Here is a 12,310-nt window from a genome sequence, read left to right as displayed (position 1 = left end):
TTGTTACGTGGCGCAGGACATGAACAATGAGATGCGGACGATGTATTCTGAACTATTTACATGGCGGGTATCACTGAGCTCGCACCGGCTGCGCGTCAGCCACCTCCTCGTCGTCGTCGATGGAGGGACATTGGGAATTGTCCACTTGTTCGTAACATCACCCCCGGCCAAAGAAGACCGTCCCGGTCGTGCTCAGTCACCGTGAATGGATGGTTGTGGTGAGGATGAGATGCGATGTGTATAAACAATGAAGTCCTTTCCACGGCCAATGACGATGGCGGTCTCCAATGTCGACCGGTCTCCGAACATCGACGCCCAGAAAGCCACGACGAACCGATGAGGGTGCTGGGAACCGCGCCGGACGAGAAGGCTGGGGACACGGCATGGGCGACACGTCTTGGCTGGTCACGTCCCGTCTGGTCTCGGTTCTTGATCGGCTTCTCATGGGCTGGGGACACGGGGTGGGGGCATCGTCATGTGCTGATCGCGGCGGGGCTGGGGCTGCCCGACACGGCCCGCGTACCCTCGATGTTTCGCCGGTGCCGAGACGTAGCGATGCTTGGGCCAGGACGGGGAGAATCCCGCACACTCCACTAAACATGTTACGTGCCGACGGACACATGCCGGTCGTCTCTGGGCTGTGCACTGCTCGCGTAGAAATTTCCGGCCACCAAATCCCCGTCCAGTTCACTGTCCTTGAAAAGTGCCCCCACGACGTTATACTTGGTCTCGACTTTTTGTCAGAACATGCTGCCCTTGTAGACTGCTTCTCCGGTGTCCTCCGTTTAGAGCTGCCTCTTTTGTCAACAGCAGGCGACGAACCAGCGCCACGCTTTTATTGCGAAAGAAGCGTTCGTCTGCCGGCAAATCTGCCGGCGGTTCGTCTGCCGGCGATGACAATATCCTTGATTTTTTTAGTCCTGTACGAACCCTGCACATATGGAGCTCCCGCCTTCGTTGTTGTCGTCATCTAGCGACTGGTGTGCCACTGGTCCGCCACACCAAAGACAATGATGACAAATCTGTCAAGCCAGCCCTTCACAATCCACACGTGGAGACGGCCACTGGACCAGCTGACAAAAAAGTGCAGGTCGACCGAGGCGAGGACGCGCTACAAGAGGATTTGCCCTACGAGGCTGTGCCGTCGGAAGACGACGTTGAAAGGGATGACGGCGGTTGCTACTGAATAAAACACTGCACATACCTTAATGGTCGTTGCTTTGCAGTGACATTCAAAACGTCGTTGCTCTGCTGTCTTTGCACTGCTGTCGGGATCTGCTGTCAGTGTGGGGAGAGGCTAGGTCGAAACCACCCAGGTCTGCTGTTTCTCCAGCCTTGCACCACTCGTGCAAGCTCCGCCATTTTTTTTTTTTTTTTTCTGTCTTTCCGAATTGGGGTTGACTTGGAGTCGGGGCCAGCCTAGATTCTAGTGAATATGTTAACTGTCTTTGTCTGCAAGTTTGAGCAATTGCAACCACAGAGTGGCCCAGTCTAGAACCTTACTAGAATGTAATTACTGGAAGTTGAAGTAGCAGCCCTTCAGTTGTGGTGCTGCATCAGTCAGTGGGCCGGGTGCTTCCATTATCAGGCTTAGCATAACCACGATTTCCCGAAGAGGCTTAGCACAACCACGATTTCCCGAAGAAGCAATGTGGCATTTCTTTTTCGGATATATTTCTATGGCATGGAGAATCCTCTAACTATCCGTGGACTATCCTCAGTGAGTTTGACGCTAAATTGAAGAGCCCCGGTGTATGCTTAAAATGTGGTGCCAAATCTGCCACGATGCCAACAAGACTCATGCAGCGAAATATTTTGTGTAAGATTTTGCAGATGCAGTGTTAGCAGTTGGCCTTTGCTAGGTACAAGATGCTTGCGGGCATCTTAAAACTGAGAACGTACGATGCAAGCCACAGTTTCTGCCAATATATGCCGAGTCTCCTTGTTGCACTCATCTCAAAGAGAGTAGTCTCTTGCAAATGCTTCAAACGTATCTTCGTGTAGTTGCAGCCCGTCAAACTCGTGCAGTGATTTGTCCGATGCTGCCACGTCCCAGCCACAGTTTGTACACTTGATTGTTGTTCGTGTTTTTTTTTTTTCCCTCCCGTGCCTTCCACATTTTTTCCTAATGATGCGTTTTGCAGTGCACCATGGCAGTCTACCACTGAAATGGAACTCTCATTTTCTCGAAAGCATTCTGTTTTCACTACAGTGCTAGTGCTGTCTATTTTAGGCGGATTGAAGTGTTTGCTGTAGACAGTCTATACTGCAATATCTCAGGTCATTGGCCATCCCCAAAATGTTTTGCTAAAGGGGCAATGCTAAAGGGTCAATGTAACAGCCTGACAAGGCTTACGGTATTGTAAATAAATAAATAAATAAATGTTGATTATATTAAAACCACCGAGTCATCACCCGCACCTCAAAAATGTACACTGCAGACCTGATTTCAGCCATAGCCTCGAATGCTGTTCTGGAGCTGCCTTTATGTGACACCAGCAGTAGATTTCACACACAGTAAGACATTGTTTATGGGTCTTGCAAGCAACATATCATCACGTAATCAAAGCTTAGTGTAAATCTTGTCAAGCCATGCTAGATGCATCAAACAATGCATATTTTGTAGCTGTCTCTGTTTTTTTCTTCACTTTTTTCGGTTTGGCTGCTGCCACACCTTTTCTGTGAATTTCAGGTGCCAGGGGGTGGGTGTTGATTGGGGACGTTGCGGTATGTGGCACCTAATTTTTTGGTGCATAACGCGTAATTTTCCACTGTTTTTACTGGATAGCTTGTGGCAGGGAGTTGTCACGTGTAACCCCTTGGTCAAGCAGCGCATGGCTGATGTCGGTCTGTGTCCTGGATGCCTGCAGTGCCTGCTCCCCCAGCAGCGGGCGAGTGCTGTGGCTGCTGAGCCAGTGCCTGCGTGCGCTGCCGGCTGACGAGAGGACGCGCTGCTGGTTTGTCGAGTGCCTCGTGGCCGCCAAGAGGACGGCCTCCAACCAGGACCACCAAGTAGGTTGACACCGTCTCCCTTGAGCGAACAACCTGGCCTCATCTTCTTTGTTTCAGAAGGTACAACCGAGAACACAAAATGCAAGCTTGGTTCATTGGAAAGGCTGCTTTGTCACGACAGCAACGATACAAAATTTATCGCAAACTGCGGACAAGTAACCGAGATATTTCAAAAACCAAAAAGCGAGGCCTCCATATGTTTTTTTTTTTTTTAATATCCCACTGGGAATTTAATATCCTGGCCACTTTCCGGTGGTTTCTGTGTGACTTCACAGAATCTGGTTTGTGTGATATGCGGCCGTCGAGCTGCCATGAAATACCAAGCAAGCGCCCCTCCCCCCCCCCCAAAAAAAAACTTGTAGATCATTGGTCTAGAGATAGGGAAGGGGCCATTATTCGGATCGGGCCCCAAATTCAAGTTGGCAGCACAAAATGGCGGCGACTGCGAGAAAAGCACGGTAGCTTGCATTACCAAAGACGTTTATTTATGACTCTTCAACTAGTCAATGCTAAAAACGTACATTCTGACATTCACATTGGCTTTGAACACTGTAGCATCCAAAAGTCCGAAAAAAAAAAATGCTTTCGGTAGCCGAAAGTGAGAGGGGGTGCTTGCCCAGTCGTGTACAGACATGCTAAATTCCCAGAAAATGCTGGGGGGCACTTGCATGGGTGGGGGCGCTTGATCGGTATTGTACAATAAGTTGCCACCAAGGAACATGACTGGGCCATTGTAGTGGGGCCTCTAGTTCCATTTGATTGTGTCACTTGAATGCTGATGTGCAGTTAGCACACTGATGGGTGTGCCTTTAGTGCTGACTCGTATTGCGTCTCGCCTGCGCGTAACACGTCATTGCAGCACAAATTTTGAAAGTATTTCTGTTTGTCATTCTTTTTACTTTAAATGGAAAACAACGCCAATCGTGGCTGAAATGGGGCTGAGTGTGTCACCCAAGGGTAGTTCTTTCAAATTGAACGAAGTTGTATGCTGTCTCCATGGCCCCTTTAAAGTCCAGCCACAACAAAGTTTTCAGCCCTTTAATGCACTGTTTTGCAGTAGTACAGCCAAACCTAGATGTAACAAAGTCGGTAAAATTCATAATTTATTTCGTTACATTGAGATTTCACTACATTGAAATTCGTCTGTGAAGCGGTTCCTGGAAACGAAAATGGGCAGGCATAAACAGCTGGCGCACTGTTTCTGTCGGAGCTTAATCGTCGCCTGCGCAGGCATCAGCGCGAACCACATTGGGTGTTTTCTGCACGCGAAAACGCACCTCGCAAGTCACAGGTGCGCTGACGCAGCCGCTGAGACCATCCGCATGATGTGGGTAGCTCCAGTGGCTGCTTCTAACTGCTTGCTGAAACACAACACGACAAACGAAGTTGTTCATGCGGGAAAAGAACCTGATAATGTGGGTGAAATTTGCCCTGTAAAACGCAATTTTAGCACATGATGTAAGGTTGACAGGATTTTTTCGTGCACCACGAAATTGCTGATGCATTGCCTGCGGGTACTTTTGTTTCTTGGCATTTTCATACAGCCTTTTCATCGTGCAAGAAATCTAACACAAACATGCACCCTGTGCAGATAACCTTAGAGAACTTTCAAGGTTTGTGGCAAGGCCAGCTTTATGCTTAGCTGCCAGGGCTGTGCACACCCTGGAGGCTACTTTCCAGACATTTTGCTTGCCAGAAACCGCTGCTGTTGCTGATGGTGCCTCTCTGTTGGCAGCTGCTGCGCCTGCAGCTCTGCCTGCTGTCCCTCATCGCCCTGGCCCTGTCCGGAGCCCCCCTGCTGTACCCAGTGGGCAGCTGCGACCGGCTGGAGCGAGACCTGTGGCTGCTGCTGCCCGAAGCCCTTGCTGCGCTGCTGCTCATGCCCTGCTGGAGGGATGACACCACTGTGGTCGGTCACCCCTTCATCAGATTGATTGTGGGTGTTTAATTTAACCAGCCAATGCTGTGGACTATGAGGCGTGCAGTAGTGGAGGGCTCCAGATTAATTCTGACCCCGTGGGAATCTCTAACATGTGTCGAAATCATGACACACGTGCGCTTTCACTTTCTTTTTCCACCTGAAAAGCAGCCACCGGTTATATGGTGAGCAGTGGACTCGACCTTTTTGAAAAGTCAGATGCCGCGTGGCATAAATTTTCGGGACAAGAAACTGACTTCGTTATAAGCGATAAAATCATGTATGGTGTGTTCTCTTTGCACTGCGGTGAGGACTATGAAATGCTTCGAATAAAACGAGATTCGAGTAAAGCGATTTCTATATGGCGACGTTCACTGTACATTTAATGTACACAACACATTTGGCCAGCATTTTGCCATAATTTTTTTTCTTGTTTACAAGCAGGCACAGATGTCAGTAGATCAGCCGTCTTTTCAAGAACCTGCTTCCTACTTGTGTTCCTGCCAAATTTGGTGCAGCTTTTGTAAGTGTAGGAAACAAGATTAGGAGTGGGCACTTTACTCAAGTGTTGGTGGTTGAAACTTTATGTAATGTGTTCAATGCCAATGATCTACTTCACCAAAGGTACAGCGCACTGGAGTCCGGAGCAGCTGTTGAGAAAAAAAAAAGGGAGAAAAAATTTGCTAGGCAACAGTACACATGCATCCTGTAGCGTGACCGCTGCAAAAACAACAAATACCAAACGTACATAACGTCGGTAATGGCTGCTTCTCGGGCAAGTAACTGCGCATAGGCTTTAACCACGCATGCAGCTCAAGCTCACCTGCAGGTGAAGCCACGTAATATGCTTTCGCAAAAAAGGGCCGTTTCCTTCTGCGGTCGCGACTCGCAAATTCTGATTGTACGCACTCGCGGCACAGCAGCTGTCGTGTACGAAAGCAGGCGAAAAGAGCTTGTTTAGCGTGGAGGAAAAAAAAGTTTCGGAGGGAGCGTCACGTGACAATCGTGACGCCTATTCATAAAAAATAAAAAGGAAAAACTGATGGGAGATGCCCCCCTCACGTGACAGGCAAGCGGTAATTCTTTGCGCCTCATGCCGCCCGCCTGCGCTGCGTGCGTCGTTCCGTTCGGTTACCAGGCCATCCGGGTATTCAGGTTTCGGCAACGAGCCCCATCCGGGCGTTGCGCGCCGCGCTGCCTGAAACCCGAAACGCGCAGCGGGCTGATCGTGCACGCACAGTGGTCAAACGGGAGAGACAGAAAACATCTTCATTTATTGAGCTTTGGGATCCGTCGGAGTTCATGCAGCAGTCTTAGTGTTGTGTTCCTTCGCCGTGCAAACGTGGAGATGACAGAGTACGACATCCGTGCCTCACATTTTATTTCACAAAACACACCTCCTTTCTTGGTTCTGGTCATCATATCTTTTCACCTCCCAGGTGTAATTTAGCGTTCATTGCCCATATACCTATCGCACGGATCGAGCAGTACTCAGACAACCAGCCCGCATTCTGCCTGCGACGCGAGGTGGAAAATGATCCGTTCTTCCCGGGCCGCACCCAACATCAGTGGTTCTGCACCTTTTGTTTTCTAATGCACTGAAGCAGACAGCAATGCGATACAGACGTCTTCACGACAATTGTGGCACGTACAACGTGCCACCATGCTGGAGCACCGATAAGGCGAACGTATGCAAATGCGCACGCGAGCGAAACCAAAGCTTTTCGCACCACCTCTCAGCTGATGGAACACTCGTTACAGCGCTATGATGTAAAGGGAAGGTGGTGCGATAACTCCCAGCAGAATTCCAAACACAATCGTCAAAGCACACCTGGCAAACACCACGCACCCGTAGGCCGCTCCGTGCTTGTAAATGTTTACAGCGGCGCGTTCGAGCAAAGCCGGTCGTAGTTCCAGCAGTAAGCGTCAAATTTGGCTCGCAGCTCGTGCAGGTGCTTCCTGAGCATGGGATCTACGTCTTGTGTTGCTTTGAACAGCGACAGTACTTCCACGATACGAGGGTGGGAGTGCAACACTGGCGAAAAAATTCGTACTGCGCCTTCGGCAACGCCACTCGCCTCCACCGGCAGCCAGCCGCCAGCTGGAGCCACTAAATGCTACCGCGGGCCGAGAGTGGGGCGTCTTCCATGATGCATTGCGTGGGAGGAGCCCGAGGCGAGGAGAATGTGGCGTCAGAGGAGGTTGGCTTGCCAAAGCTGGGCCGCCTGACGTCATGCTCCCTCCTAAAATTTTCTTCCTCTATGTTCAGAGACTTGGGGTTTTGGCTTGGCTTGACCGTCAAAGTGTCAAACCTATTCTTCATAACACAGCATCTTTACAATTAGATCTTAAGTACCCTACTTTTAAGAAATGAACTAGAAACAGGTAAAATGCATATTATTTATCAGTTTTAGCGTAGTAAAAGCAGTACGATTTATATTCATTCCGGGATAACTCCCTTTATCTTTGTCCTCTTGAAACTTTTGACAATCCTTTTTGCACTTTTGCTCCACCTCTCCAACGCCCAAGAACTTGCCGGCCTTCAGCCCACAGAAGGCCCAGCGCGTCTTTTCAGTGGCCTTCATGTTATCATGCTGGCATCTCCAGTATTTTGTGGATTCTAAAGTGCTGACTGGCTGTGCGGCTTCCATGCTTTACAGCCTAGTTGATCGCCTTCGACTTGAATGCAGCTGTATAAATTGTATACCGCCCCATTGCTAAACAGTGATGAGACTGACAAAGCCACCACCGTTTCGTAAAATGGCAAGTAAGTTGTTGCGGTTGTTGTCATCGCTGTGGTTGCTGCTCACAATTGGCTACATCAGTCTAACCCAGTGCACAGTGTAGTTTATGTAGCATTCAATAGATGGCACTCAGCCCTCATGCACCACCACCACCACCACATCACAAGTTGGAACGAGTTCACAACTCGCGTGGTACAGTACTCACAGCAGGAAGTTCAGGGTGTAATCATAACGCTCTGGGGGGGGGGGGGGGGTGAAAATACCGCTTTTTGATTGCAGAAGTTGGGGATACGATCATCATGCAAGTGCGATCAATGTGCGAGTAAGCACGGTATTAGGGTATGGGTGTGATCTTCGCCTCCGGATTGCGAGGTGAGCGTGCATCTCCCAAGACCGCGGCAGCTTGGCGACTCTAGCTGACCGAACGTGTATCAGGAGATGTGGCGTCGATTTTTGGCTTAGAAACATGTCTTAGAGGCGTACTAATTTAAGCGTGCTAATTATAGGAGTTACAATTAGTATAGTTGGAAAGCAGGTTCCCACTAAATGTCCTCTTTGCATGGTTCTGCAAGCGTGGCTGTGTCCTGAGTCATAGTAAGTCGTAGTAAGAGAAAAGTACAAATATGCAAAAGGAAAATGATTTATGGTAGTGATTGGAGGTCACGTTCAACAACGGGACCCAAATACTTTCGCTATTATTGCATCATGAGGAGTGCTTAGGTATCCTCATCATTTTTTTAAATTAGCCGTATCCACATTTATCCTCACCACTTCTAGCATCTTGCCACGCCTGCATAGGTGGAGCATTGCAAACTGAACTTGCACAACTCGTGTGCAGGTGCTAAACTGGCTCTCGGAAATGCTGGCCCTGGAACTGCAACCTGATGCCCACCAGCTCCTGCTCTCGTGTGCCTGCCGCCTCCGATCGACACCGGAGTACAGCCAAGCCTGTACGGAGCTGCTCTCCAACCTTCGTGCTTGACGGGCTCTGGCCAGAAGTAGGCAGCTCACTTTGTGCCTTCTGACTGAACGTGTGAACTTTGGGAACAAGGCGACAGGTTCTCGGCCAACCGACAGTCTTGCCACTGCTACCAAAGGGGCCTCCTGGTACCTAAAAACAATGCTCAGACACAGCAATCTGTGGAAGATATCACAGGAATTGACTAGCTGAACCGCCGAAGGCTGTGTCAGCTTGTGATCTGAACTTGAACTCACATGAAGCATGTGTTTAGTGTGATGGAAATAAAGCATTTAATGCCACTTCAACTCTCTTCTTTTTTGTCTCCTCCTGTAGCAACATTTTGTGGTGCGCTAACAATTAGTATCTTTAAGAACACTTCTTGCTTAATAAACAGGTACTTGAAATCAATAAGCATGTTTTTGCACACTGGCATGGTTCTCACAATGTACAGTGGAGCCCCGATAATACGTCCCCCAGCTATGCGACTACCCACTTTTTACGACAGATTACTGCAGTCGCAGCAAACTCCCCACAGAAACATTGCATTAGCTATGGCAGTTATGCAGTGCAGGAGTACACATGGCTCACTTGGTACAGCGCCTCTCGTGAGACAGCAAATATCCATGGCAGCTGGGGAGCTGGCGTCCTTTGCACCGTCAACACTGTTTTCATTGGCCCCTGTTGTGCTGTTTCTCTTTCTCGTGACACAATATCTCTTCAATGCATTAGTACCACCCCTACCCCCCTTCGTCTTTTTTCTGTATTCGGTCACTGTTCTTTGCAATCGGTGTTTTTCATATTGCTCTCTACTGGTTTTTCGTCACTTTTTTTTTTTTTTTGCTGCTTCGTAATGTTACTCATTTTCCTTTTGAAACCGGCTGGTTCACCTGCCTTTCCCTCCCCTCCCACTTTTTTTACAGCGAAGCTCTTGTAGTGTTCTTTTGCATCCCCCATTCCTTTGCATCCATAGAATGAGAAGAGCCACTCCATGGTTCAGCAGTCAGGCCGGTGTTCTCTGTAGGTGCCATGGCTGACTGCACATGTTCTCCTCTACCTCAAAGCCAGCACCACTCCACACATACACCGAAATCTTAGCCCACTACAAAAACGACCGCCGTCGCTTCCCGCCACCTCATTCGCAACTAACACATGACGAAGGATTCACTTTCCAGCGCCTTCCTATCCCCATAATTCGTATCCCCATAACACCCTGCTAAATACCCCCACTAAATGTAAATGTACCCCACCCAACACCCTGCCACCTGTAACTACTGCCAGGTTGCTGGCACCCTATACCACATGGTATGGGAGTGCCAACGTACCCCTACTCCAACCCCAAATCCCAACCCTATCTATGAGTAGTGGGTGGAGCAGCTGACCCGGGCCCTTGGACCAGTGCCAACTGGTGGAATGGGCCTGGGCAACCAGCCAGCACAAAGTCATCTTGGGCTAAGGATGCATCTTACTGGGTGGAGGCCCTAACAACATTCTCCTGCTCCCCAGTATAATAGTTTGTCTCTCTCTCGCGTGCATGCTCTATGCAAACCCTCTCCCTTTGGCAACCTGGTCCCCTACTGGGCTTCATACTTCGATATAAGATAGTGTATATTTCCACAGAAAAAGTGTCATCCCAGCAATGCATCTGTGTTCAGAGGTGAAGCCGACTTTAGGTAGCTCAGTGCAAGCTTAGTCCTTGCCAGCTGGCTTTCCCAAATTTCGTGCTGCGCTGTGCAGCCTATATCATGCGAACGCGACGGAAGGACACCACCGACAATGAAATGTACGACAGCAGAACGGACAATTGGGCTAGTTGGTAGCTATTCATCTTGGTTATCCAAGTGCTCACAAAACGTACAAAAGAAGAAAGATGACAGGGCACTCGTCGTCTCAGTGCCATGTCATCTTTCCTCCTTCATCCCTGTTTTGTGAGGAGTGGAAAGCCAGGCTAGTTGAAAATGGTTCATGACTGGAACTGCGCGCAAAAAACGGGTTCTCTTCCCTCCCTGGTCCTGTTTTTTGTGCACAGTTCCAATCGTGAAAGATTTTGTGAGCACTTTGACCTCCCAGATGCACCCACATTGACCATGTTGCGGATACCAAGTGTAGGCGTGATGATCGTTAAAGGAACCATGAAGACAAAATACAAGTTGGGTTTATTAGAAAGACTGCTTAGTCCCGATAACAATGATACCAATATCATCGAAATCTTCGAACAAATAACGGAGATAATAAAGAAAACGTGTGAAGCAGTCGCGACCCCCTAGCCAATTTCCCGCAACTTTTCTATGACGTCACGGAACCTTGTTTGTGCGATTGGCGGCCGCCTAACTGACCTGTCGCGACGACACATGACTGGACGTCTGTAATGGGGCCTCTAGTTCTACATGACCGCATCACTTGAATGCTAACGTGCCGTTAACGCACTGAAAATTATGTTTTATTGTTGGCCCGTATGACGTCATTGTTGCTCATAACACGTCACTGTGGCGGAAAATTTGAAAATTTTGAAATACTGCTTGCTTTTTTTTCGTAAAAAAACATATTTTGGGGCTGTAATGGAGCTGAGTGAGATACTGAATTTTAGTTCTTTCAAATTAAACGAAGTTGTATTTTCTCTTCATGGCTCCTTTAAGACCACGAAAGCCACGAGGCCTTGAAAAACAAGACGTTGGAGTGGCTACAGTTCCACTGAACGCCATTCCCCGGCACAACGGCCCGATTTGGTGTCACTTTTGCAGTGTGTGATCACTTGTGGTTTCCTGGGTACCTCAGTCCCGTAACCACGGTAACCCACACAAAGCTCCTTAAATCACCCGCATTCACAGAGTGGAATGGCACTGAATTTTTTGAGGCAAAAGCATTAGGCTTTAGTTCAGGGGTGAAGCAGCTGCGCCATTTGCGCCACTGAGCTTCAAACACATATTATCAGTGCCATCCTGTGCCGCAGCACCCAAAATGTGCAACGAGATATGGCTACCATGATGCCCCGTGCGTGAAAACATATGAAACGTTGCGTTTTCAGTTTTATCAAGGCAGTTATGGTTTATTTCGGTTTCATGAAGGCTATGAGCGGCTATGGAAGTTGGCTTTGGCTTATCTGTGAGGCCGCCGGCACTGCGCACTTTCTCTGCGGGTTTTTTTTTTTTTTTTTTTTTTTTTTGTCGCATTTGCACGGTTTTGTTTGTTGGTGCCGGCCACTGCACCACAATCAACAGAAAATCACTGAAAGAAAGTAAAATGTTCGCGTGTCTCATCGCAAACAGATAGAATAATATTCGCAGGAACGGTTGTCATGTACTGGAGGTGAACTTGAATTTAGTTGGCTATTTTTGACAATCCTAGCTTTGTGGCCTGCAACTTTTCCTATCTGTATGTATTGAACAAACAGGGTCTTGGACACTCTTGTCACAAAACACGTTCAAGTTACGTCGTCTATATGAGGCACACATTCGTCGACTCTCGCAACCCCATGACGGGCAAAATAAGTTCAGCTTTGCACGCATTGAAACTGCGGTTCGATAGAAAAAATGCAACCTAACGCCGAGTTCACTTAACGCTGCCGTTTACCAGACACAAAGCCAGGACAGTTGTCTGATCTCCTTCTACTCTGCGCGTGAAGTTTGACCTTTGAATGATGATATCATGGCGTGCCCGCTGGAGTGAAAAGCTAGATAA

General features: G+C 48.6%; 1 protein-coding gene across 2 annotated transcripts in view; it reads left to right on the top strand.

Moving 5' to 3' along the window:
* The window catches only part of LOC144147216 (focadhesin), a 263,925-nt gene extending 254,985 nt beyond the window's left edge, over positions 1–8,940 (top strand). For both annotated transcript variants that reach the window (XM_077679299.1, XM_077679298.1), the window contains exons 34-36: positions 2,871–3,012; positions 4,748–4,921; positions 8,513–8,940. In XM_077679299.1, the coding sequence (XP_077535425.1) occupies positions 2,871–3,012; positions 4,748–4,921; positions 8,513–8,656 (460 nt within the window). In that variant the 3' untranslated portion in view covers positions 8,657–8,940. The remainder of the gene's footprint in view (positions 1–2,870; positions 3,013–4,747; positions 4,922–8,512) is intronic.
* Positions 8,941–12,310: the final 3,370 nt, after the last annotated feature.

This window comes from Haemaphysalis longicornis, unplaced genomic scaffold, assembly GCF_048455015.1.
Source record: "Haemaphysalis longicornis isolate Haplotype H1 unplaced genomic scaffold, Haemaphysalis longicornis Haplotype H1 scaffold_7, whole genome shotgun sequence".
In the NCBI taxonomy this organism is placed as follows: Eukaryota; Metazoa; Arthropoda; class Arachnida; order Ixodida; family Ixodidae; genus Haemaphysalis; species Haemaphysalis longicornis.
This window is presented reverse-complemented; position numbering and strand designations above follow the sequence as displayed.